Consider the following 12,651-nt stretch of genomic DNA (forward strand, 5'->3'; position numbering starts at 1 on the left):
ACCTGGCGCCGTGTTTGTCTAACGGGCATTCAGGACCCTCTGCGACAAGCCGAATGCAACGCTCCGGCAACTTTCGGCTTATTTTTGGTAGATGGACACCGTTACAGGGATGTCAGCTCGTTTCCAACGCCGCGCTCGTCTTCTCACCCGGATTTTTCTTCCCGAGTAGGATGCTCTGCAGCTCAACTGCGGGCCGGCGGCATTACGTAACGGCAGGACACAAAGCGGCGGCACGGCAGCTCCCAGCATTTGCAGGTAAAGAGCTGCAGTGTGAGCAAATCAGCAAACAGCAGCTCGAGCTACTGTTAGGAGGAAAGACTGTAAGAGGATCTCTCTGTATCAGAAGTCTGTAGTTCATAGCACTCAGCAAAACAATCATTTCTAATGAGTGTTTTATATAATGACTGCTTCGTGTAACATAACTGTTGCTGCTGTGAATTTCGTGCCTTTCAATTTTAGAATGGAGATATCCACAGAAACCCCCAGCCTTGATGCTTCAGAGAGCACAGACCCAGCAACTGCTCTCAGCCCGATGCTCGTTTCCTACCCTCTGGTCTCTTTCTCCATATCTGTAACTTGCCCAGTGCAGGTCTCTCCTGCTTAATCCTGCACCTGCTATTTCTACTCCCTTCTTCCAAACATCTGGTTACAAGATAAGGTGAGCATATGTCTAACAATTTTGTGGAACCTCAAAATCAAAGCTAAGCATTTCCTCGGACAGTCTTCATTGGATTTTAAGGGTTGGTTTATCAGCCCCCACCAAAATCTTGCTGATTTAAGTCTGCCAATTTGTGGTCATAAATAGTTTGCTTTTTTTCCACTTCCAGGTAACGTCTCATTTATTTTAAAGCCTCCCAGTAGCCTTAGCCTGCTGACTTCTGGAAGTGAGCCTACTTTCTTGCTTGCTTTGGATCTCAAACCAATTATTAGTAAGCAAAGACACTGAGCTAAGTTAGCAATACTCACACCCTCAACTATCCACCATAACAGCCTGAAATGCTGACAAAAGAAAATAACTTGGAATTTGGATTGTAGCATCTTACTTTACAGATGATTCAGCTTAAAGTTTCTGAAACACAGAAAGCAGATCAGAAGCGACTGGTAGACTTATGCAAAGATCTGCTGTGCCTTCACCTTACACAAGAACAACTTTCAACATTTATGGGAGAAAATAATGAATAAAGGCAGCAATATATATTCACAAACTACATGTTCCTCAAACTCTTTGCATGACAGCTTAAAACAGAATCTACAATAGTTGCTACTGTGGACCCCTGCTCTGACACCCACCCCAAATAAGGAAAAAAACGGAGATCGAGAAAAGAAGCAGAACCAGACCTGTCATTAATAGGTCACTTTAAAAACCTACTCTTGCTCTTACTCTTGTATTTTATACCATGCCTTTTGCTAGTAATGAAAAATCACCAACATGCATCTTTGAGAGCCAGAATAGAACTATTTCTGTTTTCAGCACTTTCAGACTTACTGATGCTTGCGCAGTCTTTGTGTATATGACAACATAAGCTAAACTTCTAAGTCACTACAGAAGAATGGGCTCAGAGAAGGAACAAAACCCATGGTTTTATTAAAACCAGAAGTATCCAGTGCTTTCAGCTCTTATATTTTGCCAAACAATTTGCACATACAGAAGGCTAACAAGTTTCAAGTGTTCACTCTTAAATAATCTTACAGCTGATGACAAACAGTTTTCATTTCAAAAGATGTAAACAATTGCTTGTGCAAATCAACTTTTGACAGACTATGGCTTCATACAATCACCCCCCTTGCAACATCAGCATCTAAAATTTTATTCTGCTCCATCTAGTTCACACTATTCTATTGCTCTAGAAATAAGTTAAGACTGTCTTTTCATTGTAAAACATTTTACTGCCCACAACTGAAGATTCTTGGTACATATTGCAGAAGGCGGCGCCTGAAGAAGTTAAGACTTTTCACTGCCTGAGTTTTTACTCCAATAGAAATAAAGAAAATTTCCCAGAAGGAGAATCGGTAATAGGCCCAACTTAAACATCAAAATAGTGCTACAGTACACTTGAAACTAGGAAGTAAAGGAAATCAACAAGATCCAGCAGCAAGACATGTCTTTTACACGTCCATTATGTCTGTTTGTAACTGGTGTTCAGGCTAAATGCTGCAAGATTTGTTCTGGGACAGTGTGCTTTTCAGAAGCTGAGGTAAACAAGCAACAAATGCAAACATTTGTAAAAACACTAAAAAAAAAAATCAAATCAATTTGAACAAACTGACTAGCAGTTATAAAAGAAGCATAAGTAAAAAAAACCTCAACTTAAGCCTCAAAGTGTTATGTACAAGGTATAGACTTGTACGAATCACAAAAACAATGTAGATTTTCCCAAAGGTAACCAAGTTACAATAAGCCCATTTCACAATCATAATTAATCCTATAAGTCTACTGGTTTTGCAGTTGGTAGCAGTTTTACTTTAGATATTGGATTCTTTGGAGAGCCTCTGTAACGAGCTTTTTCTTTTCCTGGAACACTTCTTGTGATTGTAGATTTTTCTGGAGCAAAATCTGGAATATTTACATCTGTATTAACTTTTAAGCAAGATTTCACTGTTTCCTGATTGGTTAGATCTTCTAGAACAGACTTTGATGGATGAATAGTCACTTTCTGTCTGTAGATTCCAGCAGTTCTTACAGAACCATCAGGCTTGTCTAACAGACATAGATGTCTGCAGCATGGTTTGGATGTTAAGTCAAGCTGACTATGAGATGTAGAAACTTGGTCAAATGTACTTTTGCTCTTGAGTGACAAAGCACTGGAATTCTTATTGGGTTTTTCTGTACAGGAGGAGAGTGCAGAATCACAGCTCAAAGATTTTACAAGTGGTGAACCAACATCATTAACTATACTGAGCTGAGAGCTTATAGGTCTTTTGTTAGCCTCCAATAAGGAATTAATTCTTCTTACAGACTGTCGAACAGGAGTACGTTGGAATTTAAGAGGTGGTTTAGTTTTGCTTGCAGAACTTGGGTCATTTAATGAAAGCCTGTTAAACCACTGTATGTGGTCAGAAACCTTTCCATGGTCAGGAACAGTTGATGCCTTAGTTAAAGTTTTAGCAGAATTTTCAGCTTGCAAGTATTGGTTGCCCACTTCATTTTCTGGTACAGGCAACTGCAATGCAGGAAGCTGTCCTGCCCCTGGAAGTTTAGCAGTACCTTCTTCTGAACTACAGCATTTTACCGTACCATTTTCAGCTGTTTGTGAATGCAGTAGCTCTAGTTCCTCTTTTCTTCCAAAGGAATGTAATTTTAAGTCATCTTTTGATGAACTGTTCTGAACAGCCAAATTGTCTTCTCTGGCCAGTACCTGCGTCACAGGAAGTTCTATTATATTTCTTATATCTGGTTTCTGGACCTGAAGTTCAATCTCAAGAGAAGTTCGGAAGCTTTTTCTCTCCAAAGTTTTCATTTCATCTTTTTTTGGTTGCTGTTTATCAATATCACAGGATTGACACTGTTGGTGGAACAGCTCTCTGGACTCTACCTTTGCTGGACTGTGAGAGACTCCAGCTACCAATTCTTTCTCTGGACTGAGCCCTGTGAGACACAGAGTTTCCTTTAATGTTTCATCTGTTACACCTGAGAAAGACGACTTTGTATCAGCTCTCAGATGGTGAAGATTACTTCCAGACCCGGAGAAAGCTTGTTTAACTTTCAGTAATGTTTCTGCAGTTAAATTATTTGCTTCTTCACAAAGATTTAACTTGCTGTCTTGTTGATCTTCAGCTGTAAGTCTGTATTCACCTGGAAGAACTGGTAGCTTCTCAAATATGAAAGCAGATTCTGAAGAACTGTTTTCTGGCAGAATTCCCTCATTGCTGCTGATCTCCTGAGAATCTGTAACAGTAGGACTATTCCATGACATTCTGTAAACAACTTTGTTGTGGTGTTTTGGAGTTAACAAGTTTTCTTCTGACTTGCTCACATTCTTTGAACCTTAAAATAAATATTACAGGTGTTTAATGATAATGTCTTGCAATTTAAAATGACCATTATAAGAAAATTTTTTGCTAATGAAGGTTACCATAGCAGCACTGAATTTAAAGGTGCCATTAAACTCTGTCGTTTTAGAGATGTGAATTCAGTTCTTTACAGTAAATTTACAGTAGATTTTTCACATCTCATCATATTTAACCAGCAGAAGCAAGCAACTAAGATACATTAAAAACAAAAGCTTGTCCTAAACCAATTTTTACCCACAGAAGCCACTAGCATTTACTAGCTTTTAGCTTACTAGCTAGAAACATTTTTAATCCAATTGTTCTCTGCATGGGGTTACTTTTCCTTACAAAAAGCCCACCCTCCCACTGTCTTATGTTAGGTATTTACCTTTCTTAGAGACTTTTTCATTGATACATGGGCTGAAGAGTACACCTCTTTTTGCACATTCAGCTCCGCTTTCCCAATTCTGTTGACTAGCAAGACGCCTTCCAATATTTTCAGCTCTATTACCAACTGCACATCCTGATGCAACGTTCTTGGAAGAAAATGAAAAAGAAAATGGAATTCCACTTATAAAGAAATCACCAGGATAAAGCTATGCAAATCATAGTGGCAGCAGCTTTTTCCTGGCCATACTTCATCTTTCCTCTGATCTCTGTAGACCTACACAGAAAAAGAGTCTACCTGCAGCAAGGTAGACTTAACCACTCTCTAAATATAGTGACTGTATGCACAGCCTCTACAAAATCAGAGGTTCAGAAACAGTCAGAACTACTGATTGCAACTGCATTGGGTTCACTCCAGCTGTCAGATAAGTCCCTATCCATTTGCTTGCTCATTCTATCTCAAGCAGGTCACGAGAGAAAACTGGAATGGGAAAGAGAAAGAAAAAAATACACCATCATAAAACAAACAAAACCTCACAAAAACTCTCATAAGTGATGCAAAAACAATTGTTCACCATCAGCAGACTGATGACCAGTCAGTCCCTGAGCATTGGCCACTTAGAAAATATTTCACCTCATTTGTATTGCTAAGAGTAACATTATATGGCATGGAATACTGGTCTTTTTGGTCATTTCAGGTCAGCTGTCACAACTGTGCCAGCCTCTTGTTCCACACCAGCCAAACGCAATGCAATGATCAGTTACTGCTATGGAAACAAACCTACAGCTTCTTGCACTAGATAGCAGATCCAGTTGTACTCTTACCCCACCATTCACAATCAAGTCCTTCCAGCTAGTCCTTCCTGCTAGAAAAGCAGTACCCAAAACTTCTGACTAAAGTTTGCACCGTAATAAAAGCAGCATACTTACCATGTCCCTACTGCTTTTCCCCAAACCAAACTTCAAGCGTAATGACCTACGAACCATTTCTTTTCGGCTAATCTTTGGAGAAAAGCAACCTGTTTTTCCTGATTCAGCCCTGGGAAGACAAAGAGGAAGAAGTGACTCTGAAAACTCTTTAGGAGGGCAATGACAACATTCTTATACTTCTTTCCTCTGTTTTGATGACTTCTATTGCCTTCATATCAAGCTTTTTTAGTAGGCACAGAAAGGTTCCCTTTGAAGCCACTATGATACTTTTTTTTTTTTAAATATTTTGAACTAGATTTTACTGTCTATGATGATTTTGAAAAATATTATAAAAGTCTGTTGTTTTTTTTTAAAAAATAATTTTAAAAACTGAATGAGATTTTATATAAGTTAGTCAAGGAGGTTAGATCAATTTGCCTGTTATTTGAGAATTAAGGTTAATCACCTGTACAACTTTTTGCTTGCAAGTCTTTTACTTCTTCTGTTCCCTGTGCTAGACAAGTGATTTTCACCACACGTTGAAGGAGATAATGAAGCTTGAGGTGATTCAAGAGACACACAAGGGCTTGCTTCAAACTGAACTGCTGGAACAAAATACATGATCTTAGAATAATCAAGTTTTCAAATAAGTACTTAACAGATAACACAGCAAAGAAAAAGAGTCTTAGTAGATCAGACAATTTACTTGTTTTCTGCAGTGATGAAGTTACTTTGACTTCCATTTTGTTTAATATTAAATGGGACTGTTGCTTGAAGCATTCATAGAAGAGTTGGGTTGTAATTAAATGTGCACTACAGAAAAACAACCACTTCAAGCAGCAAAGGGAAAAAATTAAGGCATTGTACTTACCTGATGCTGGTGTAGAGTTGCTGTTAAAAATACCGCTTGGTAGCAACTCAAAACCAAAACCGTGCTTAAAAGATCTTCTCTTCTTACTGGACAAGCCCTGAGAGCAATCAGCTGGAAGCTTACGCTTAGTACTTGGAGTAAGAACCACTGGAGTCACAGATGAAAGGACTGAAAATAACAAAACCAAAATTTTCAACAACAGCTTGAAAGAGTAAGAGTTTACTACTAGAATACAGCATTGTTCTTGACCCCAGAAGAAGTCGTTGTAAAACCTTAGTTCAAGTGCATGCATTTTGAACAGGCAAAAGCAGTCAGTATAGCTAAGTTGGTTCCATTTTGTTTTTTGGGGGATTTTTTTTTTTTGCTTGGTTGTTTTCTTCGCAAGCTAGTGTACCAGAAATACCAGAGCGTACCAGAAAGGAAAATCCAAAGCCACATGTTAATAATGTAGGCAGTACAAAAAAAAAACAAAAAGCAGTCATTTTCCTGTAAGTTTAAGAAGGACTAAAATTGAAGGAAGTACTTCAATTTTCAAGTCAAAATAAAATGCTACGCTTCTGAAGCCTTAATGCAAGTTAGACAAAAAGCACAAAGTACTTATACTAGAATCAGCCCAGCACTGCAGTGATTGTAGCTGCTGCAAGAGCTAAACTAAATGCAGTATCCTGAACAGAAGTGTGTCTATATTCATAGTTTTATACAATTGAAGCAATCATTTCTCTTTAGTTAAAATTCTTGAGCGGCACTGTGGGATATAGCGTACAAATCCAGGAGATACTGCATGCGCTCTATTTAGCACAAATACACCAATACCTACCGCTTCTCTCTTGCTGAGGTGTAGTGGAGGGTGTTCTGTTAGATTTAAATTTATGCAATGCTCCACTAACAATATCTGAAATGCAAGACACACCGAGGAATCAAATTTAAATACGAAATTTGTCTTGCTCTATTTGCAACTGAAATTTATATCTCTGAAAGAACGCAAGTTAAAACAAATCAGTTAAACGGCTGTTTTACATAGAGAAACCTGCAGCCCAGATCTTATCAACATATTTATGCTGCTTTCACAATAGCAGAAAAATTCTGCTTAAAAAAAAAAACCCACAGAATTCTACTGAATGTTATAAAGATCTATGCCTTTCAATTTCTTGATTTCTTGTAGGTACACTCACAGAAGGTATTCATTCAAGACTTTCTCACAGAACTCACTAAGCAATTCTCTTGTACCTGAGAAGAGGTTTGCATTTTGACCTTAAACAGATGTTGCATATTACCAGAACCTATTCTACAGAATTAACAAGTTCTAAATGCTTCTCCTCTAAATTTGAACAGTCACAAACATTTCTCACTTTGTAATTTGGGTGACATCCCTTCTTCACAAAACATTACACAAAAGCATGTCTTGGCTAAACATACACAGCAACAAAGACAAAGTCAATTATTGTCAGGTTAAACATTCCAAGCATTAGCTAAACATACACTCATTTTTATAACAGTACATACAAGATCCATATTATAGTTACAATTAAATTGTGTAATTCTCATAATTCTAATGACCAATGTAGCTTCTTAGTTTCAATGTAAGAAGCACTATATCATTTTAAAGAAAAAATGAAATACAAATCTCAATGAAATTCTTCTCATCCTTACCTTTTTAAACCATTAGAAAACACACTTTCTTATCCACCTAGGTTTAGAAATGGTTAAACCAAGAGCTTTTAGAAATGAGCAAACTCACCGAAGTGTATTTAAATATCTTCTATTAAAGCTGTGTTATCTGAAAATAAAATAATCAACTAAACTAGCTCAGTAGGAGTTGTTTCAATTTCAAGTCTCACTGAAATCAATTTGTTTTCCAATATAAAGATTTGCTTTCCTACATTAAATATTTCAGAACTCAGTAATAACAAATTGTATTCACGTAAAATGTGTTGGAAAGTACTTAGAAATTAATAAAGTGGATTAAGAAAATCTGCACATATGCAATATATGCTAAGTCTACAGTGCATTTCTCTAAACATTCATGATCCTACATACACAAGACACACAACTGTGACAGTGTTCAGCATATCACATCTGATTCTTTGAAAGTTTCCAATTTACAAAAGTCTAATCTGCCCAGGGTCACCATACCTGAAGCTGCAAAAAACCTGTTTCAGTTGCTAAAGCTTTCACACGACATACTTACCCCCAACGCTTCGGTGCCTCCTCCTCTTACACTCACTGGGAGATTCATTTTCACTGTCTTCATAGCCCCTCAATGAGGGAGTAGACTGAAAGGCATCAACACCTAACATTGCAGGAATCTTTTCCAAGATAAATTCTGGTACCTGTCCTGAATTTGTTAAGAAATATTTTTTAAAGTTATTTTCAAATTTTAAGAAGTTGTATATGAGTAAGTACAAGATAACTTAATAAACATGTATCACTTACCAATTTCTTCTGCATGATCAATGAATGTCTGCACCACAGCAGCCTGCAAACGAATTTTTTTTCTGTACTCGTTGACAACTTTTCATTTTCATTCGAGTGCAAGAGATTGGGAGCAAAAATCACTGCCAGGTTGCCGCTATCCATTCTGTTTTCATTAGATCTTAAAAAAAGAAAGTGTACTTTTTAATGCAAATTATCAGGACATAAGCAGCAGAGAGAGAAAGATGAAGAAAAGAGCAAGCAACAAACACTGACTGAAAAAAAAAAAAATAAAACCGGAGCCACTCATCTGTGTGCTCACATACCAAGATTAGTGGGTATGCTTATGCAACCTAGGCAAAGCAATTGCACTTCTTGAACTCAGTATGTTATAGCTGCACAACAGTTTTTGGAAATGGAAGGTATGAGATTATGTTAGTTTAAGTCACTCCTCAGCTTTTCAAAGAAGGATAAACACAGCTATGAAAGACTAAAATAAATTCCAGCATGAGGAGGTTTTGTAAGAAAGCCCTTTGGATTCAGGAAGGAAAAGACTGTGCCAGAGTTACAGTAAATGGCTGCAAGTACGAAAGTTTTCAAGTCAAAACCAAACACAGGAAGTATGCCTAAAAAGAGAAGTTCGCTGAATTTAGGAATATTTACAGTCACTACTTTACATTACACAGACCTTAAGGACACAGTTCTCAGAAAGTTGAAGAAGTATCGCAGAGCTTCAATTGTTCTCTCAGTCATTAAGCACGAAAGCAACATAGTTGCAACTTTCTTCCCGTTTGCTAGCTGCTGAGCTTTGAGAAGGCCATCTTGTAGATGAGGTGGAAGGATGGGTTCTGGCAGCTCTCTAAAGAACTGCTTAAGAAGCCCTGCAACATCACACGGTAGCGCAGCTGAGAGGGAGTTTTCACCTTGATCCAGCTTACTCTGAAATTGTTCAGAAGAAACATGGTTTCAAGTATTCAGTATATTGCTAGATTTTAAGATTATGCATTAATTCTGTAGGCCACACCAGCCTTATCTTTTTTTTTTTTTAAAACCTATCTATAAAGAGGCACAGATGATGCTATCAGACAAGAAGCTTTTATTTACTGGTTCTCCACTGTTCACATCCTTCTGGGGAGAACATCACTAAATCCCATCACACTGTCCAGCATCTATACCTGCTAACAACTTTGGTCAGTCACAAGCTTCTTCTGCTAATCTGGGAAGATGAACAATCTATTGAGACATAACTGAAGAAAAAAAAAAAAGCTTTAGAGAATACCTTTAAGGCTTTTAAACGAACCAGAGATCCAGACTTTCTAAAGAGTCCTTCAGTATGAACGTGTTCTTCCAGATATTCACAGGCATCAACGAGAAAGCTAAGGAAAGAACAGCAGTATACTTCTGAATTTCAGAATATATTTTTCAGAGAAAAAGCACTTTATGATAAATAGATAAAACATAATGCATAGAATTGTTTCCCCATGACAGTAAATGGGGAATTTACATTCAACAATGGCAGCCAAGGCTCTGATATCCCTATCTAAGTACTACTTCCCTTCTCTCCCAAGTGGAGCTGTTCCTATTCCCACACATTATTTAACAAATCTGGAATATTATACCTCCTCCAATGAGATCATATTTATAGAGTGACCAAATAACTGTAATTCTAAATAACATTAATTTACCTGGGAATATATCCATATTCTGGCACCAGTGACTGTGGCAGTGCATAAAAAGATGTTCCAAAGACTTTACTCTAAAATAAAAAAAAAACTCAGCGTTATGCAAAGTTGATGGGCTTACTAACAAGTTATCACAGAAACACACATATTCCACAAACAGAAGGATAGTTTAGACAAAAAAGAAAATCTTTGAGAGGATACAAATAAGAAGTGTTGTCAGTAAAAGCTCCATCCCCTGTCAGTGTTGGAGCCTACGTTGATTCTAGTTACAGCTAACACCCCAGGTTACCGTAAAATAATATACAGGATTTTTTGCAGTAAGTTTTGCTTATTTTTAGTTTGAAAGGAGTCATTTTCCTTGTAAGACCACAAAGTTGGTGAGGGTACTTACTAACAGACTCTTCGGGAATCTCACCTTTTCAAATTGCTCAAGTCAAATTTCTCTTTAAAAATAAATAAAACAAACAAAACAACAACTTCCTTAAAAGAAATCTTCTCTTCATTTGAGGCACTCATGACTGCTCTTTCAGTGAGGGTTAATGGAGGGTTAGTGGACCCAACAGTCCAGAGAATGTTTCTGAGCTCTTCCGTTCAGTATGTGCACTTAAGAAACCATTATAAAATTATCACCTTGTAACAAGACAGAGTATTTGTAACACAGTAGAAAACATGCAATCTCTTCAGTCATTATTACCAGAGTACACATGCAGTATTCACCTTTTTTTTTTTTTGTTGGTTTTAAATGTTTATCTGAGGTAACTGCAAAGTTGTTACATTAAATTGTGAGTTTCTATAATTGAAACAACTTGTATTTTTATTTCTTTACCTCTTTCCTATTTGAAATTACAGAAAACACAAGCTCACCCCAACCCAGAAGGATTACTGTCATTCTCAACTTGTACTTTTATTATCAGAAATGAATGCAGACTCCCAGTTATCTATGCCTGAAATTCAAAGTGCTGACCACGTAGGGAAAATAGTTAATAACTAACCCTTCAGGCCACCTTTGGCCTATCTGTCCTACAGAAAACAAACATCACGTGATAGATAAGGAGCAAAAACGCTTCTGTTGTTGCAATCCAGGTACCTACCATAAACACAAAAAGAAAATTAACTCCAAGATAAAAATCTATTTCTGTGTTTACGAAATGATGTAGTAGGGAATTCCAGCATCTTGCAATTCAATACTTAAAATTTGTAACCGATATCTGGACAGCCTGATCCAGTGGATAGCAACCCTGCAGTGGGTTGGAACTGGGTGGTCTTCGAGGACCCTTCCAACCCAGGCCATTCTATAGTTCTATAACATCACTTGTTTTACCAGGCTTTGGTTGTCATATCAAAAGTCATGCTTTATTATAAGAACTAAAATGAAACTATGTCTGTTTCCTTACAATGGGAGATACAAGGCAAAACAAGTGTTATTCTCTACCACCTCCTACCTTGCTCATTTATTACTTAATAATAATTTTCTTCCTCCTATAGTACTTAAACTCTATAGGCAGCTATATGGGCATACGTCAATACATGTTCAGTCTTTATAACCTCCTCTTCCAATATTAAGAAAAAAACCTAGATCCATTACATTGACTTTGACAAGGGGGAGGAAGTTCATTTTGGCTTTACTCTTCCTCTTTCCCTTTTCCACATACCCCAACACGAGCACATAGTTTTGCAATATCTTCAGCTGACTTTGACCACGGGTTACTGCAGCATTTCATAGCGTCCTCAAAGGAAATAGTGCTACAGAAAGCTGACACCATTAGTGCTCAGCTCTGTGCCACACCACTTGCATGGGGATCTTATTTAGGTCTTGGGTAGTGACTGCTTCCCTGATTCGAAAAATAGGTTCTAGGAGATCAATGTTCTGAATTAGACCAGGAGATCAACGTTCTGAATTCGACTTCCGTGGTGCTCTGACCGCTCTCTACTGAGATAACTTATGTTTTTAACTCAGAAGCCTGAGACAGAAAATCCTTTCAGCGATTTTGCAGTAGGCATTTAAGGTAACAGGATGGATTTAATTCCTCAGAGCTCAGGCAGAGGAAGGACAGGCCTGTAACAAAATACCCATTGGCACATCTTATGCCAAGAAAACCATGCAAATAAAGTCCAGCAGGACACGATTCTAAGAAGTCAACTTTAAGAAAAAAGGCAAAGCTTTTGGAAACCACGTAGCACCTCCATATTCCAGCAAATGGCACAGCGATTGATTTCACTTTCACAGCGCTGGCGCTAAGGTGAGTGAAACGGCGGAATCTGCGGAGCTGCTGCACGGCCCAGGGGTGCAAGGCCTCAGAAGCACGCGTGCCGGAGGGCACGGCAAGCGCGTTAACCACGGGCACAGAGACAGCAGCCGCCAGCCGCCCCTCGGCCCTCGATCACCCGGGCTCCGCGCCG

At 38.1% G+C, this 12,651-nt stretch overlaps 1 protein-coding gene across 1 annotated transcript; it reads right to left on the minus strand.

Moving 5' to 3' along the window:
- Positions 1-1,556: 1,556 nt before the first annotated feature.
- On the minus strand, positions 1,557-8,750 carry ARHGAP11A (Rho GTPase activating protein 11A). The gene is given in 9 exon segments (XM_031553591.1): positions 1,557-3,985; positions 4,379-4,526; positions 5,308-5,416; positions 5,753-5,888; positions 6,158-6,325; positions 6,975-7,049; positions 8,346-8,492; positions 8,591-8,644; positions 8,647-8,750. Coding segments are annotated over 9 exon segments (2,487 nt in total). The 5' UTR covers positions 8,735-8,750; the 3' UTR covers positions 1,557-2,423.
- Between the last annotated feature and the right edge of the window lie 3,901 nt (positions 8,751-12,651).

This window comes from Meleagris gallopavo, chromosome 5, assembly GCF_000146605.3.
Source record: "Meleagris gallopavo isolate NT-WF06-2002-E0010 breed Aviagen turkey brand Nicholas breeding stock chromosome 5, Turkey_5.1, whole genome shotgun sequence".
Lineage (NCBI taxonomy): Eukaryota > Metazoa > Chordata > Aves > Galliformes > Phasianidae > Meleagris > Meleagris gallopavo.